At 55.9% G+C, this 13,864-nt stretch overlaps 9 protein-coding genes across 18 annotated transcripts; 5 read left to right on the top strand and 4 right to left on the bottom strand.

The window, feature by feature from the left end:
• Position 1: 1 nt before the first annotated feature.
• KVP18_003511 (uncharacterized protein) lies at positions 2 to 2,623 on the bottom strand (the record flags this gene model as incomplete). Of its 3 annotated transcripts, XM_067955306.1 has the most annotated exons (3): positions 2 to 1,515; positions 1,629 to 2,564; positions 2,593 to 2,623. In XM_067955306.1, 3 exons carry the CDS (start codon positions 2,621 to 2,623, stop codon positions 2 to 4), a joined length of 2,481 nt encoding a protein of 826 aa, XP_067807259.1. The 3 variants fall into 3 exon arrangements, with proteins under 3 accessions (XP_067807259.1, XP_067807261.1, XP_067807260.1); XM_067955308.1 differs by lacking the exons at positions 1,629 to 2,564; positions 2,593 to 2,623 and having other exon boundaries at positions 2 to 1,282; XM_067955307.1 differs by lacking the exon at positions 2,593 to 2,623 and having other exon boundaries at positions 1,468 to 2,550.
• Positions 2,624 to 2,641: 18 nt separating this feature from the next.
• KVP18_003523 (uncharacterized protein) lies at positions 2,642 to 3,466 on the top strand (the record flags this gene model as incomplete). Of its 2 annotated transcripts, none has more annotated exons than XM_067955328.1 (1): positions 2,642 to 3,466. In XM_067955328.1, the coding sequence occupies one exon, from the start codon at positions 2,642 to 2,644 to the stop codon at positions 3,464 to 3,466; it is 825 nt and encodes a 274-aa protein (XP_067807280.1). The 2 variants fall into 2 exon arrangements, with proteins under 2 accessions (XP_067807280.1, XP_067807281.1); XM_067955329.1 differs by having other exon boundaries at positions 2,693 to 3,466.
• A 45-nt stretch (positions 3,467 to 3,511) lies between these two features.
• Positions 3,512 to 5,188, top strand: KVP18_003519 (uncharacterized protein; the record flags this gene model as incomplete). Its single annotated transcript, XM_067955322.1, has 1 exon — positions 3,512 to 5,188. One exon carries the CDS (start codon positions 3,512 to 3,514, stop codon positions 5,186 to 5,188), a length of 1,677 nt encoding a protein of 558 aa, XP_067807275.1.
• Positions 5,189 to 5,251: 63 nt separating this feature from the next.
• KVP18_003502 (uncharacterized protein) lies at positions 5,252 to 7,824 on the top strand (the record flags this gene model as incomplete). 4 transcript variants are annotated; one of them, XM_067955293.1, is made up of 3 exons in its annotated part: positions 6,527 to 6,819; positions 6,848 to 6,994; positions 7,023 to 7,824. In XM_067955293.1, the coding sequence occupies 3 exons, from the start codon at positions 6,527 to 6,529 to the stop codon at positions 7,822 to 7,824; spliced, it is 1,242 nt and encodes a 413-aa protein (XP_067807246.1). The 4 variants fall into 4 exon arrangements, with proteins under 4 accessions (XP_067807244.1, XP_067807243.1, XP_067807245.1 ...); XM_067955291.1 differs by lacking the exons at positions 6,527 to 6,819; positions 6,848 to 6,994; positions 7,023 to 7,824 and adding exons at positions 5,252 to 6,168; positions 6,195 to 6,480; XM_067955290.1 differs by lacking the exons at positions 6,527 to 6,819; positions 6,848 to 6,994; positions 7,023 to 7,824 and adding an exon at positions 5,252 to 6,172.
• On the bottom strand, positions 7,811 to 9,700 carry KVP18_003525 (uncharacterized protein; the record flags this gene model as incomplete). 2 transcript variants are annotated; one of them, XM_067955331.1, is made up of 2 exons in its annotated part: positions 8,146 to 8,163; positions 8,192 to 9,700. In XM_067955331.1, 2 exons carry the CDS (start codon positions 9,698 to 9,700, stop codon positions 8,146 to 8,148), a joined length of 1,527 nt encoding a protein of 508 aa, XP_067807283.1. The 2 variants fall into 2 exon arrangements, with proteins under 2 accessions (XP_067807284.1, XP_067807283.1); XM_067955332.1 differs by having other exon boundaries at positions 7,811 to 9,700.
• A 149-nt stretch (positions 9,701 to 9,849) lies between these two features.
• KVP18_003518 (uncharacterized protein) lies at positions 9,850 to 10,413 on the top strand (the record flags this gene model as incomplete). Its single annotated transcript, XM_067955321.1, has 1 exon — positions 9,850 to 10,413. One exon carries the CDS (start codon positions 9,850 to 9,852, stop codon positions 10,411 to 10,413), a length of 564 nt encoding a protein of 187 aa, XP_067807274.1.
• A 34-nt stretch (positions 10,414 to 10,447) lies between these two features.
• KVP18_003509 (uncharacterized protein) lies at positions 10,448 to 11,297 on the top strand (the record flags this gene model as incomplete). 2 transcript variants are annotated; one of them, XM_067955304.1, is made up of 4 exons in its annotated part: positions 10,448 to 10,556; positions 10,585 to 10,792; positions 10,819 to 11,163; positions 11,192 to 11,297. In XM_067955304.1, the coding sequence occupies 4 exons, from the start codon at positions 10,448 to 10,450 to the stop codon at positions 11,295 to 11,297; spliced, it is 768 nt and encodes a 255-aa protein (XP_067807257.1). The 2 variants fall into 2 exon arrangements, with proteins under 2 accessions (XP_067807257.1, XP_067807256.1); XM_067955303.1 differs by lacking the exons at positions 10,448 to 10,556; positions 10,585 to 10,792; positions 11,192 to 11,297 and having other exon boundaries at positions 10,844 to 11,167.
• A 156-nt stretch (positions 11,298 to 11,453) lies between these two features.
• On the bottom strand, positions 11,454 to 11,804 carry KVP18_003524 (uncharacterized protein; the record flags this gene model as incomplete). Its single annotated transcript, XM_067955330.1, has 1 exon — positions 11,454 to 11,804. The coding sequence occupies one exon, from the start codon at positions 11,802 to 11,804 to the stop codon at positions 11,454 to 11,456; it is 351 nt and encodes a 116-aa protein (XP_067807282.1).
• A 34-nt stretch (positions 11,805 to 11,838) lies between these two features.
• On the bottom strand, positions 11,839 to 13,485 carry KVP18_003508 (uncharacterized protein; the record flags this gene model as incomplete). 2 transcript variants are annotated; one of them, XM_067955301.1, is made up of 1 exon in its annotated part: positions 11,839 to 13,485. In XM_067955301.1, one exon carries the CDS (start codon positions 13,483 to 13,485, stop codon positions 11,839 to 11,841), a length of 1,647 nt encoding a protein of 548 aa, XP_067807254.1. The 2 variants fall into 2 exon arrangements, with proteins under 2 accessions (XP_067807254.1, XP_067807255.1); XM_067955302.1 differs by having other exon boundaries at positions 11,839 to 13,314.
• Between the last annotated feature and the right edge of the window lie 379 nt (positions 13,486 to 13,864).

The raw sequence follows: 13,864 nt of genomic DNA, 5'->3' as shown, positions 1-13,864 counted from the left end.
TTCACTGGTCCCAACCATACTCGACTTGCCTCCAGTCTCGTTCCAGTCCGGCCCCGTCCACTCCGGCCTCGCCAAAAAGGAAGCGAGACATCTCATCGACCACGCCTGACGGCGGCAGAGGCCGCATGTCAGTGATAACGAGATCGATCATGTCTGGTGGGATGTTCCGCGCCAAAGACGCGTCCAGTGAAGTTTGCCACACGGGTCGCTCGTCCGGTGCCAGCGTCTCGATCACTTCCTGGTTCCTCTCACGAATCCCGAACGGCTCACTATGCCAAATCGTGAGACCTTTTTCGTAGAATGCGTCGTTAGCTTGCAGCTGCACTCTAAAGAACTTGTAGGAAGGCGACGCAACGTACACTGGGATCATGGCGACGTTAGCTCCTTGACAGAGGTTCTTAGCGCCGAGCCGGTTGATAACTCCCCCTTCCCATGTCACCACTTCAGCTCCGATAAGTACCGCATCAGCCAACTCCAGTACCGACGCCACCTGGGTGTCAGCCACCACGCGCACGTCAAGCGAGGCAGTGGACATCACAGATATCGTTTCCTTGAGGCTCGAGATCTCTGAGCTTGTCATCTCCAGAGTAGACACAAATAGAGTCCACTTCCCGTCGTCGGTTACGGAGCACGCCTGGGCAACTTTGCCGACGGAGTCCGACCATGCATGCGTGACGAACGCGCGCTTCCGGCACTGCGGAGCCACGAACAGTGCGGCTTGGTGAGCCACTTTGACCTTGGCATAATAAATGGAGTTGCAGAATGGTTCGGCGAGCGAAACGACCGTCCACTTGAAATCGGCGAAGAAATCGTTCTCCGACTTGACAAAGCTGCTGTACAGCTTCAGCACGTGCTCAACGTAGATGTCCAGCACCGCGAAGCAGGGAAGGGCCGTGAGCACCTTGCAGTTCACGAACTTACGATCAGCATCGAACGCTGTGGGGTCTAGTAGGTGGCGCTTGAGCGTTTTCACTGCGCAGCTCAGCGCGTACATAACGTACTGCGCCGTACGTTGTGTATCTACAATCTTCACAGAGCCCCAACATTGAGTGTAGGCAGGACAGTGCTCGCAGTGCACGTTGGAGCAGGTAGCGTCGAAACAAAGCGGACAAATGGGATCCACATTCACAGAGCAGACAGGAGACGAGCACAGGCAGGCCACACATTCGCAGAGGTGGCAGTCGTGGCAGTCTGAATCCGCCGGGTAGTCAACAGTGCGCACGCTGACGGAGGTGCCGACCGAAACGGAGCGTCGTCTGCGACTCGTTGTCCTCATGTCCATGGAGCTGCGTCTTGTGTCCGATGCAGCAGCAGTCGCGTCCACCGCAATGGGGTTCAGCTTCCTAATAACCTCTGCAACAGCCACGATGGCAGCCACGTGAAGCTCGGTACAACGGCCTGACGCCAACAGTTGCCTGAAAAACCGGATGACGTCTCCAATCTGGTTGACACCGAAGGGTGCACGATTCATTTCGTGGAATTCAATAGTTTGTCTCCGCTCGTCCACTTGGCAGGCTCTTTCCGAACGCGGAGGAGGCGCCCCCGAATGGACTGTCCCTCCAGGAAGAACACGCCAGCAGCGGCATTATCGGAAGTGTCAAATACCACCAGAGCGGAGCCGCACTCACAGGGCGTATTGGCCAGAGTCGAGCGATTCACATCCCCAGTCTTCTGTAGTATTCGGAAAGCCACGACGCCTTTTACGGACACCATGAAGTCCGCGAGGTCGCCTCTGGTCAGACTCCACGGTAGGTTGCTCAGAGTGAGCTCTGTGGAATCGTCGCATAGCAGGCGTCGGTCGTCGCCCGTTTCGGCTGCTCTTTTGACGCGAGCGAGGTCGGCTCGCAGCCGCCGATCTTGGTCTCGATGGTAGCTCTCAGCCTCGCTGGAGTCAATCTTCACCAAATACTCCCGGGCACTGCGACCCAGCCGAAGTACCTGCTGGTCATTGATTGCCGTTGGAAAGAAAGGCTTCACTGCACGGCCGTCAAGAGAAGTGCCGTTGGCGCTGCCCAGGTCAATTATTACCACTGAACCTTTTGTGGAGAACATGATGCAGTGTTTCCTGCTCACTGACGGGTGCTGCGCTCGCAGCTGGCACTCGGCCGACTTGCCAAAGGTCATGTACCCATCAGGTTCGAAATCCAATGTGAGTGAGCTTATCGAAACCCCTTCCTTGGACACTGATAACTCCACACGTGGCCTACCCGCGGAGACGGTCTCAAGTCCCAGAACGGCAGTCAAGTAGGCCAGCGTGTCTCGTTCATCTTGAATGTCCCCCCGAATTTGGTCAAGAGCTCTCAAATACGCATCGTCGAGGTCAAAGTCGATCTCCAATGAAGCGAAGGCGGGAATGTCAAAGCTCCCTCTCCAGGTAAACAGGCGACTGCCTGTCGCAGCCAACTTCTGTTGCAAGTCTTTGTTTTGAAAATAGAGCTGGCGAAGTATCTTCAGCACGGCTCCTTCCGTTCTCTCATGGACAAAAGCTTCAGCAAAGGAGTCTAAATGCAGACCTTTCCACACGAAACCTGCTGAAAAGTTCGGATGCATGAAGTCGTATTTGCCTGTGTGTGAATTCTAGTTGCATCCCACCCTCAAATCGATCGAGCGCGAAGAACTCCATCCAATCACCGATTTTGCAATGCCTGTGCTGCAGCTTAAATACGCCTCCAGCCTTATTTTTCGCCGGACCATGTCTGCTTACGCCGAAGCTGTCGTATGGCAGCCAGCTACCGTGGTATTCTACGTCCTGTTCGCCTTAGCACTGTTCCTCACGGGGATGCAGATGGCTACGATGGCCTGCTTCTCAAGTCCTGAATACGCTCACGCTGTGTTAAGCCTTCTCTGTCCAGCATCGTCGTTGCTTCTGACCGTTTCACCAGCGGTGCGGATTGCCAAAATTTGCCGCGCTTCACAGCCGAATCCCGACGACCTCTCGCCTACTTTGTACTTCTTCTTCTGGCTACAGAACTTTGCTGGGTTCCTCTACGGAACGCGAGTGCATGAGTGGGCCATACAGGTCGCCTCAGGCTTCGCCATGACGGCACAAGTTGTCTGGATGTTGGTGTGGATGGGCCTCACTTGGAGCCGGAGTCAGGACCGCCTCCTTTTTCTAGCAACCCTGGCCCTCTTGCACGTGGCCGTACTATTCATTTTCGAGATGATGCCGTTAACTGTACACGGTGCGGTCTACGCGCTGCTATGCCTGCTGCCTAATCTGGACAACGCGTACAGAATCTTTAAAAGCGAAACCCCAGTGGAGATCCCAGTACTCGTGGCACTGCTGATTTGTGGCGGTCTGTGGACGCTTTTAGGCGACCTCATCGACAACCCCGCCGTATATTGGCCCTCACTTCTCGCCTTCACTTTGAACAGCGGTTGTGTGGGATTTGTGTGGAACTTGCGCAAAGACGCGGGCGATATTGAGCTGGTGAATCTGACACATCCCAAGACCGAAGAGTTGTAATACATAAGGGTGGGTTCAATCCCCCGCAAAATTCCCAGTATATCAATGTCGTCGCTCCTACGAATTCTTCCCAGAGCTATTCAGAGCGTGCAGAGTGGAGTGCGTGTCGAATGCTTCGAAGGGCGGGACCTCTTCAGTGCGCCAACGACACCTTTTACCTGGAACTCCAAGGGGTCACGGCTGACCAACCAGATTCGCAAAATGGTGAACCCTTTGGTTGCTCCAGCCGGAGAAAAAGAAAAGGTGATCGTTGTGGGCACCGGGTGGGCTGCCGTAAGGTTTCTGAAGAACATAGACGTGTCAAAGTATGACGTCACTGTGGTTTCGCCACGACCTTATTTCACTTGCAACCCTCTGCTACCCAGCGTCGCTGGTGGCGCCCTGGGAGGTAACTCTGTGAAGGAGCCAATCGACACGTTTCTGACTCGCTTCGGAAAGAAGCAGATGAACTACAGGAAGGCCTTGGTTGACGATGTCGATGTTACAGGCAAGCGTGTTCACTGCAAGGGTCCTGGCGGCGAGGAGTTCGATTTGCCCTACGACCGCCTCGTGTACGCAGTCGGCTCTGGCGTTAATACCTTCGGAATTCCCGGGGTCGCTGAGCACGCTTACTTCCTGAAGGAGTTGGACGATGCAATAAAGATTCAGAAGCGAGTCGCCGGACAGATCTCACTGGCCTCACTTCCAGGCCAGACTGACGATACCATCAGAAGGCTTCTCCACTTTGTGATTGTTGGCGGAGGGCCCACCGGAGTTGAGGCCGCCGCAGAGATTCACGATCTTGTCAAGAGTGTGTGCAAGGATGAGTTGGAACGCCTTAGGAAGTTTGCGAAGGTGACTGTGATTGAGATGGCGCCGACTCTGCTACCCACTTTCCCTGAGGGGAAGGAGTTCACGGTTGACCACTTCAAGAAGATCGGTATCAACCTCCAGTTGAACAGCGTCGTGTCTAAGGTCACTGACAGCTCTGTGAGCCTCAAGTGCAAAGGTGTACCCTCTGAAGTCGACTACGGCACGCTTATCTGGGCCTCTGGAGTAGGCCAAGTACCGCTTTCAAAGAAGCTGATGTCGAGCATTCCGGCGCAGCATAACGTGCGTCCTCCTGTGTTGCACGTGGATCAGAGCCTTCAGCTTCGGGGGGCTCCTGGGGTCTATGCTCTTGGGGACTGCGCGTTCTTGGAGCCACAAAAGATGTCAGACTTCGCTGGAGACCTCTATGAGCAGGCGAAAAACTGCTCAACGGGGGCCGGAATTGCGTGGCTTCAGTCCCAGCAGGAGAGTATGAGTTCTTGGCGATTCCCGCAGCTGGCTGAGTCTTGCTGCCACTTGAATGACGAGCAATCCCAGAACCATATGACTATGGAGGCGTTCACTGGGCTTCTCAAGCGCATCGACAGCAAGTACCGTCCACCAATTCCCACTGCGCAAAATGCTAATCAAGCGGGCCGCTTCTTGTCACACGCCTTCAACAAAGCGAGTGCTGATCTTCCCGCCTTCGTTCCCGCGTTCCGCGGACAAATGGCGTACATCGGAGAGAAGAACTCTATCATCCACACGCCCTCCTTGAAGCTTTTCGGAGGTGCGTCCTCGTCCCTGCTGTGGCGGACATTCTACTGGCAGACGAGCCACTCGCTGCGAACGCGCGTGCGGCAGGTCGTGGACTACCTTGGAGGCAGCCCTTCGCTCTACCACCATGAGTGTGAGACGCAAAAGTGTTCATGAATCGTGTATTGTAGTGAGTAACGCGAACATCAGTCTGCGCACCGACAATTTTGGCTATTCTCTATGTCAGTTGAGGAAGAGATACTCGAACTCGTCCCCGTTGTGATTGAAGTGGGCCACGGCTTCTTCAAGATAGGCCTAGGAGGGCAGACGGAACCCACCAGAATCGTGGATGTTTTCGACGTCGAGTGGACCGAGCCGTCAGAACATGTGGACATTGGGAAGTCCTGCCCTCGGTGGATGACGGAGCTAGAGAGTCTGCTTCGAACTCAGTTGGTTCGGGCTGTGCTCTCCAAACTTGCAGGCCGACTGGTTGTGCTGGTCGAAGACGCCATGTGTCCCACAGCCCTTCGTCAAGCGCTGCTCAACGTTCTCTTCTCTGAGCAGTACGCTGTGGGGTCTGTGTATTTCCTGCCGAAGCAACTCGCCTGCCTGTACTGGTCCACTCTCAGCACTGGACTGGTCGTGAAGGTAGGTCACGGTGGAAGTTCTGTCCTGCCAGTGATCTCTGGTTCTCCTGTGTTCTCTGCCTTACGAACATCCACTTTCGGAGGCAAGACCCTCACGGCCCTTCTACGATACCGAATGGTACAGGCTGAATCGACGAGGTTTGAGAACTACTCATCGTTCGATTGGGAGGACTTTAAAGTTCGGTGCGTTTACTGCGCCTTCGACTTGCCCTCGGGCGCCTCGCTGCGGACGGACCAGGCGTATCAGCATGAAGACGGGACGGAGGTGCCGGCTGCTTGGCGTACTGAGGGAACTGATGCACTCTTCACGCGAGAGCGGGAGCGAAGCTCGGAGCTAGTCGCTGCTCTGGAAGCGCTGCGAGCTGAGAGCCCCTCGCTGATGGACCTGGTTCTCGACAGCCTGCTCGCGTGCTCCGCGGATGCCCGAATCCGTACAGTCGAAAATGTCGTTCTGTCCGGTGGGACTACCGACATGAATGGGTTTCGAAGGCGATTCGCTGTCGAACTAAAGTGAGCTCGGAGATGCCCTAACACAGCTCTCTGCTGTCCGCTTCGCCCTTAAACCACATCAAGCCTCGCGTCAAGCTCGCAAACGGACCCATCAGCGGGCTTCTCTCGGCCTGGTGTGGCGGCTCGGTTGTCTCGAGTTTGGGGACAAACACCAGCACGTATAGTCGGGAGGACTGGGTCGCGGGGCACCCTCCACATGACTGGACGTTCGACACTGCCCATGTCGAAGGGCTGGAGGGTTATCCTCCCTCCAGACTCGAGCTGTCTTCTCGGATGGACACAGAGTTGGCTTCGCACCTCTTGAATGTCTGAGATGTGTGACACGTGTGATGCGTCAAACGTCTCTATTGTATATTTCATGTGGGCGTCCCTGATCCTGGCGGTGCAGCCCCTTCTGGGCATGGTGACGGTTCCTTTGACACGGCATGTCATCTCGACGGGATTCACTCGACCGAGTATGACGCTTGCGGGGCACCCGTCGCAGGAGGGGATGCACGATACCCAGATCAAGGACTTCCACAACGTGATCTACTACGGAGAGATCGAGATGGGCCAGGACATGAACAAGCAGACCTTCACGGTCGTGTTCGACACCGGGAGTGCGGACCTCTGGGTGCCAAGTGCCAGATGTTATCGAGTAGCGTGCTTAATGTGAGTCAAGGCCTTCCCAGTCACGCAGTCACAACAGGTATCACGAGACAGAAACTTTCGCCGGGTTTTCCGAGAGTGTCGAGATTGCATACGTGAGCGGTTCTGTGCTGGGCCGACTAGGGGCGGAGTACGTTAGCATTGGGGACCTGAGCTTTGGAAAGATCCCCTTTATCCAGTGGGACACAGGGGAGTTCTTTATTCAGGGTTGGCCAAGCCACCATGTCGTTCACGAGGGCCTGGCTGATGGCTCCGTTTGATGGGATTCTGGGGTTGGGCCGCGGGGACTTGAGTCGTACAGCCGCTCCCCTCGACGGAATGGTCAAACAGGGCGCCAAGCCTGTCATGCAGTTCACTCTCGGGATCAACGATGAAGAAGAGACGACGGTTACATTCGGAGGCTACACGAACGACCACGCCTCTCCTGTCATTTGGTGTGACTCGGCTGGAAATGGATTCTGGCACGTTGGCATCGACTCCGTCCAAATTGCTGACCTCGACATCTCTACCGGCTCGCCAATGCCTGCCATCGTGGACACAGGTTCCACACTCAGCTACCTGCCACCCGTATTTTTCGACGCACTTGTCAAGCGCCTGGGCGCAGACATGATCAGTCCGTTTGGAGGGTACGTAGTGCGCGAGGAAATGATGGAAACGGCTCCCGAGGTGGTCTTCTTCCTCTCCGAAGGCCGTCTGAGACTCTCAGGCAAGGACTACCTGTCTGCCAGCCCCGTGTCGGGATTCTACGAACTGCTGTTTATGAACTCCGGATGGCAAGATGTGGGTAGGAGGCTGGCCAGGCCGTTTCTCCTAGGTGACAACCTTCTCCGCAAGTACTGCAGCGTTTACGACGCTGAGCGCTCGCGAGTTGGCTTCGCGTTGAGCAACAACTACGTGAACGAAGAGGGCTACGACGAGCTCGACAGTACCACCTACCAAAAGACCGTTACAACCAGCACGTTGCGCTCGTTGACCGAGAGATCGTCAGTTGAGATTAAATTTGAATGACAAAACTTCGAGATAGGGCTAGCGGGTTGTTTCGGAGCGGGGACGCAGCGGTGAGTGGGCGACGCCCACTCACCGTCAGGAAGGCCTGCCTGAAGATCGCGTCGTCGATGGTACTCTCGCTGGAGCCCAACGAGCTCCAAGATAGCCTTGGAGACGAGGGAAATGTAAGAGAGCTCATTTGTGGCTCCTCAGCAGGGTGATCTGTATGGCTCCATGCCACCTGTCCTGCCTCGACGATATCCTCAGCGGCGCTCTCTCCGAAGAGAGAAGGGAATCTAAGAGAGTCACTCGAACCGAGTGACACAGGTGATAAGGGGACTCTCATTTGTGGCTCCTCAGCTGGGTGATATGTCTGGCTCCATGCCACCTGTGCCTCGACGATATCCTCAGCGGCGCTCTCTCCGAAGAGAGAAGGGAATCTAAGAGAGTCACTCGAACCGAGTGACACAGGGGATAAGGGGACTCTCATTTGTGGCTCCTCAGCTGGGTGATATGTCTGGCTCCATGCCACCTGTGCCTCGACGATATCCTCAGCGGCGCTCTCTCCGGGGAGAGAAGGGGATCTAAGAGAGCTATTCGAACCGAGGGTTCCGCAGTCGATACCCCCTGCAGGGCTGGACAGACACGGAACTCGTCTCTGAAAACCAAATGTCGATTCCTTGTCGTCGGCGGTGTCCGAGATGCGTTTCGCATCGCTTGTGTCCTGGCATTGAATCTGTCGGTCGGCCTGCGTTCCCAAACCGAGTGGAAGTGAGTTAACTAGTTGGGTGAAACTGCCGCAGACTCGGTCCGACTTCTCAGCCACATTCGTAAAACGACGTCCCGGTTTCAGATTGGACTCGAACCTCTCCCGCTTGTGCTGTTGCACAGAGTTCGGCTGGTGGTAGAATGTAGTCCATAGCAGTCTAGTGGAGGTTACTAGTACATGCGACCACTGGCATCCACTGCTGGTGTCTATGGACGAGTCAGAAGTCCCCGTCGACAGCGAGAGGCAGAGGCGACCTCCCTGGTCCAACCTCCACTGTTGGGGTAACTCTGTAGCCATGGTCAACAGTGTGGTCACGGTTGGAGTGAGTGCGTTAGTGGATGACCTGGTCACCGCCACGGACCCTCGGATAAGAACACCGTCAGTGCATAGTGGGGCGAAGTACAGGTTCAGGACGCGGCGCCACATAAGACCGAGCGGCATGGGCTCGGTACTGGCCTGGAACCCCGCGAGGAACTCGCTAGGCAGCCGGCTGTAGAGCTTGCTGGACGCGCTGTTGGTGAAGACAAACCGCATGGCAGCCTGCAGAATGCGGCGCAGGTCCGCTATGAGGTAAGGTTTCGCTCGGTGGACTTTGCAGAAAGCAATGCACAGCTGCGCGAGAGTGGAAATTCCAGGGTCAGCCGTGAGGACGGCTGCTAGCCGTGCTGAATGCGTCGGCGGTGGGGAGCCTGCAGTATGCGGTCCCCTACGAGCGAATATCCGGTCTATGTCGACGGATTCATGGAGATCAAGGGGTGCTTCTAGGTGAAGCAGTGTGGTTGGGACACGCGTGTGCATCTCCTGTATCTCTCTGATGGCTCTATCGCTCAGCTGTGAGGCACAGGAGACCGGCACCAGGGAGCAAGGCCCCTCAAGACCAGTCGTGGTGAACTTGCAACTCCAACCCAGCTGGGTGCAATGTGCAGCGTACTCGGTCTTGGGAGCCAGGCCTTCGACGACAACCGCCTTTGGCATACAAGCCGTGAGGCGAGCTCGGTGCCTGGACTGGTGGCCTGTTGACAGTAGCTGTACCTCTACATGGCAATCTCGGTCTGTCTCGAGCAGAATACGCGCCGAGTGGGCGGTGACTGCACCCAGGACAGGCCCTACAAGTAACCTGACCGACATAACTAGTACCAAAAGGGGGGATTCCACAAGGAGCCAGTAGGTAAATAGGTAGTGCGTTCGATCGGAGTCTTGTAGTGTGTTTGGGTGTGCTATGGAGCCGAACGACAGTCGGTTGGCAGCAAGGTCGAATTGGTGATTTCGTGAAAGGTATGGACAAGTACCACGAGAAGACGGTCAAAGCTAACTTGGCCAGAGGCAAGCGAGGTGGTCTAGGCGAGGTAAAGGGATCCAAGAAGATATACGCCGAGCAGAGTAGGAAGGGCATGCCGAATAACGCTCTGTACTGGAACTTCGTGAAGGGCCCGGTCATTGATGATGAGGGCAGCACTGAGGTCACAGTGGAGTACGCTGAATCGTCTAGCCGCAAGAGGCAGAGGCCTGAGGAGGAGAAGCCACCACGAAAAGAAAAAGCCCCAAAGCGCAGCAAAGTACGATCATGTGAAGTATTGGAGGTGGCATTGAAGGGTCCTGGGGCCTTCGGCAAAGTTTTTGAGGCTGCCACAGGTCATTCTTCTGGAGTTTTTGTGAAGGTTGAAGGTCGATCGCGTGCGTTTGACGGTAAAACCGTCGTTCTTAACGGGTGCAGCCAAGGCTCCAGTCTGTCCCTTGTAATTCGCGACGTCGACATGCGCATCCGCAGCATCAAGGTCAAGCCTGCAGAGTGGCAGTTGCATCGGAAGGACGAGGTTGTTTGCCACTTCGTGGGTCATTAGAGAGAAACTTTGAGACAATATCTGCAATAGGCAGATGGTGGTGCTGACGGAAGCCTTGTCGGCTGCTTCATTGAATTGCCTCATACTGCTTCTTTGCGTTCCAGCATTCATCAGTCTGAGCTCTACTCTAAAGTCGATACTCTGTGAGGTCTGCGTTCTTAACGGATTCAGACCAACTATTGTCGTTGCAGACCTCTAGACGACTCTTCGTGCCGAGACTTGCGCCGTTTTCCGAGTTCCTGCAGGTCCTGGTGCCCTATCACCAGATGGAGTTTTTAAAATTGAAGCAGCCGGCGCCCAAGCGGCCGTTGAAGCTGCTGGACTGCCCCAGCGCGTGCCTCATGACCCCGCTTGACCCGAGTAACAATTACACCCTCTCGTGAGACGCTTCTTGACTCGATACAGTCTTGTGTGCTCGGGCTTGGGGAGCATGGTTGTGTATGGGGCGGTTCCACATCTGGAGGTTCGCCGGTGGTGCTTCTCAGGGCCCGCGGTACCTGAGTGCTTGGATAGCAACTGGAACATTGTATCTGGGGAGCCAACGACAGTGGAGATGATGCCGATCACGGCCTCCGAGCCTCTCTGGGACACCCGCTTGGTGGAAGGGGAGAACACATTGCAGCTGGGAGAGTTGGTGCGTGCATTGCCGCCCACTCCGCCTGACGCCTACACTTTCGTGACGGTCGTTGTCCCCGACGAGTTAGGAATGCAGATGGTCGTGTGCTTCAACGCGGACGCAGAAGCGACAAAGTGAGAGCTGGGAGCGTAATTTATGTAGGTTCAATATCAGCGACGTTTTCTACACAGACGAAGGAAGCAGAACAGGCTACGTGGGTGTCGAAAACGCGGAACATTCAGAAACTTCTGCCATTTTTCGGACTTGAGGAAGGGGATTGCCTTATCTGTATGGCCTCACCCAGAGATACCATCATACTACCCTGCCGCCACTGCAGCATGTGCAGTAGCTGCGTGCTGCAGCTCCATCAACACAACTGCCCCATCTGTCGCGCGCAGATTTATGCGTTCGTTCACTGGGAGGCTTAGCCCACGAACAGTTTCCTGTCAAACCAGAGCACCGCCTCGCCCGACAGCTTCGGTGCTGCAGCTACCGGTCGAGCCAGCGTCTCGAAGGATATCTCCAGACGACGTCGCAGGTCGTCGTGTACTCGAGAGAGTTCGTCCTGAAAAGGTTCATGCGGTGGCATCTCGGCCATGACGCGCTGCAACCCGTTACAACAGCGCTCCAACTGGGCCGCGTTTGGCTTGCTGCTCAAGGCCTTGATGTCCAGTATGACGTCAGCGGCCCGAGTGTACACAGAAGCCCGCGTCCCCTCGGAATCTCCCTGAGGCACACAGTAGAGGCGGGCTACTCGGCTCAGAGGCCCCTGCATGTTTAATATGTGCTTATCACTGAACTTCGTTTGATCACCTGTCAGAGTACACAGACATATCGCCGTAGTCATCTGAGTCTTCGTCGTTGGCCGCCCGACCCATGAATCGACCCGCAGGGTTCTCCCGAATGAATGTGGTTATGTCTTCCACATCATCGTGAAAAACCACTGCGTCGGAGTACTGACTGGACGCGCTGAGCTGCTGGTCTAGAGGGAAGCTGTCCATGGGAAACAGACAATCGGTTTGGCGGGTTGCCGTATCACTCACCTCGTTATAACTCACCTCCTCGTTATAACTGACCTCCTCGTAGACCTCGCGCTTCCAGGTGTCGTCGAGCTGCTCGTCATAGGTGGTGTTCCAAGCGGCAATGGGGCTGGGATCGTCATAAGTGTTCCAGGCGGCGCCGGAGCTAGGTTCGTCGAATAGCGGCTCTCTCGGCGATTCTGACACATCAGGTGTGTATTCCATAGAGTCCTTAGGGATGAACTCGGACGTTGCTAGGAATTGAGTCATCGGGGAGAGTTCATCACCGAGCTGCTCCTCCAAGGCTGCGAAGGTGCTGGAACCCCCTTGCTGCACGTGGAACGTAAGTGGAGTCTCGACTCGATCTTCTCTATCTTCCAAGGACTCTCTCGTCACATTTTTCTGAGAGGAAGACTCAGACTGATCCTCGTGATGCATAGGGTCCAGCGGGAACACGATGTCCATCTTCTGGACTGCGTCGTCGGAGACGTCCTCGACCAGCGCGCTGCCCGCTACATGCGCTGAGGCCGTCTCAAAGTCGTGGTTGGTTTCGGCCGTTGGCTCACTGAACATACGGGTGGGTCTGGTGGCGCCCAGATGCGGCGAGATGAATAGCTGTGCAGTCGCAGGTACCGACTCGTTTCTCTTCGGGATGGTGGCGTCCGTTGCTTGACGGCAAAGTCCGCCTAGGACACCAAGCGGACCGAAATCTGGTGTGTCCGAGGGGGACCCAAGCACAGGGCGTGAGTGCATCTGTGGCGGGCACCAGAGCTCATGCGCCAACACCTCGCTAGGTCCCACAGACGTCTCATACTGATTGCTGTCAAAGGAATATGTGTCCTCAGGGAGAGAGGACGTTGGTAGGCAATGCAGTTCCACAGGAGGCTGCAGCTCCAGAAGCTCGAAGGCGCTCTCGTCGATATCGAGGCTCAGCTCGTATGGGTGGCCGTGCGCTGACGACTCGTACTGGAAGGTCTCTGCTACCTCTACCTGCGTCACTGGAACCCGCCTATCGGTAGGCATCTCCATCGACACGGACGAGGACATCCGCGGCTGTCGTAGTGGTTCCATATGCTCCACGAACTCTTGTTGACCACCGGGAGCCAAGACAAACGTGGGCCCTGAGCGCCCATCCGGCGAGAGGCGATCTCCAGTTGAGGGAGTAAGCAACACGGTAGGGAGGCCAGATTCACGAATGAGGGGTGACAGCTTGGGGAATTCGCTGGTAGAATTCTGCGACTGTGCTGTGAACCACGAGGGGTCCATCTGCACCTCTTGTGGTTCGGCTCTTAAATCAAACTGCAGAAGGAAGTCGTTCGCCTCAGCCGCAGATGGATGCGGCTCAGGTCTTGAATGGGCCCTTGGCGGGAAATCAACCGTGCCATTATGCAGTAGGGACCTACTAGGTCTGGAATTCAAACTCTGGCGATCCGCCATCCACGAAGCGTTGGCGGGAAGTTGTTTCCTCGTACTGCTCCAAGCTCCATCCAAGGTCTGTGTAGACGTGTACAATGGTTGAACCCGATTACCATCCAAGGTCTGTGCAGACGTGTACGATGGTTGAGCCCGATTAACATCCAAGGTCTGTGCAGAAGTGTACGATGGCCTGTGTTGATTGCTTGACGTTCGCGGGGCATACTTCTGTGGACTCGTGGTCACCGGTGGCCTCTGCGAAGAAGAGTGAGGTCTCCGCTCTGATAGTCGAGGGGCAGGGAAGAGCAGTGGTCTGCCCACAGACGCAGACGCCACAGGCTGCACAAAGCTTCGCTCAGAGGTCGGCCTTTGAATGTGGGCAGGGATGTGTGTTGGCAGTCTG

This window comes from the organism of the source record quoted next (assembly GCF_019968955.1).
Source record: "MAG: Porospora cf. gigantea A chromosome Unknown PgA_NODE_62_length_49703_cov_349.895, whole genome shotgun sequence".
NCBI lineage: Eukaryota > Apicomplexa > Conoidasida > Eugregarinorida > Porosporidae > Porospora > Porospora cf. gigantea A.
This window is presented reverse-complemented; position numbering and strand designations above follow the sequence as displayed.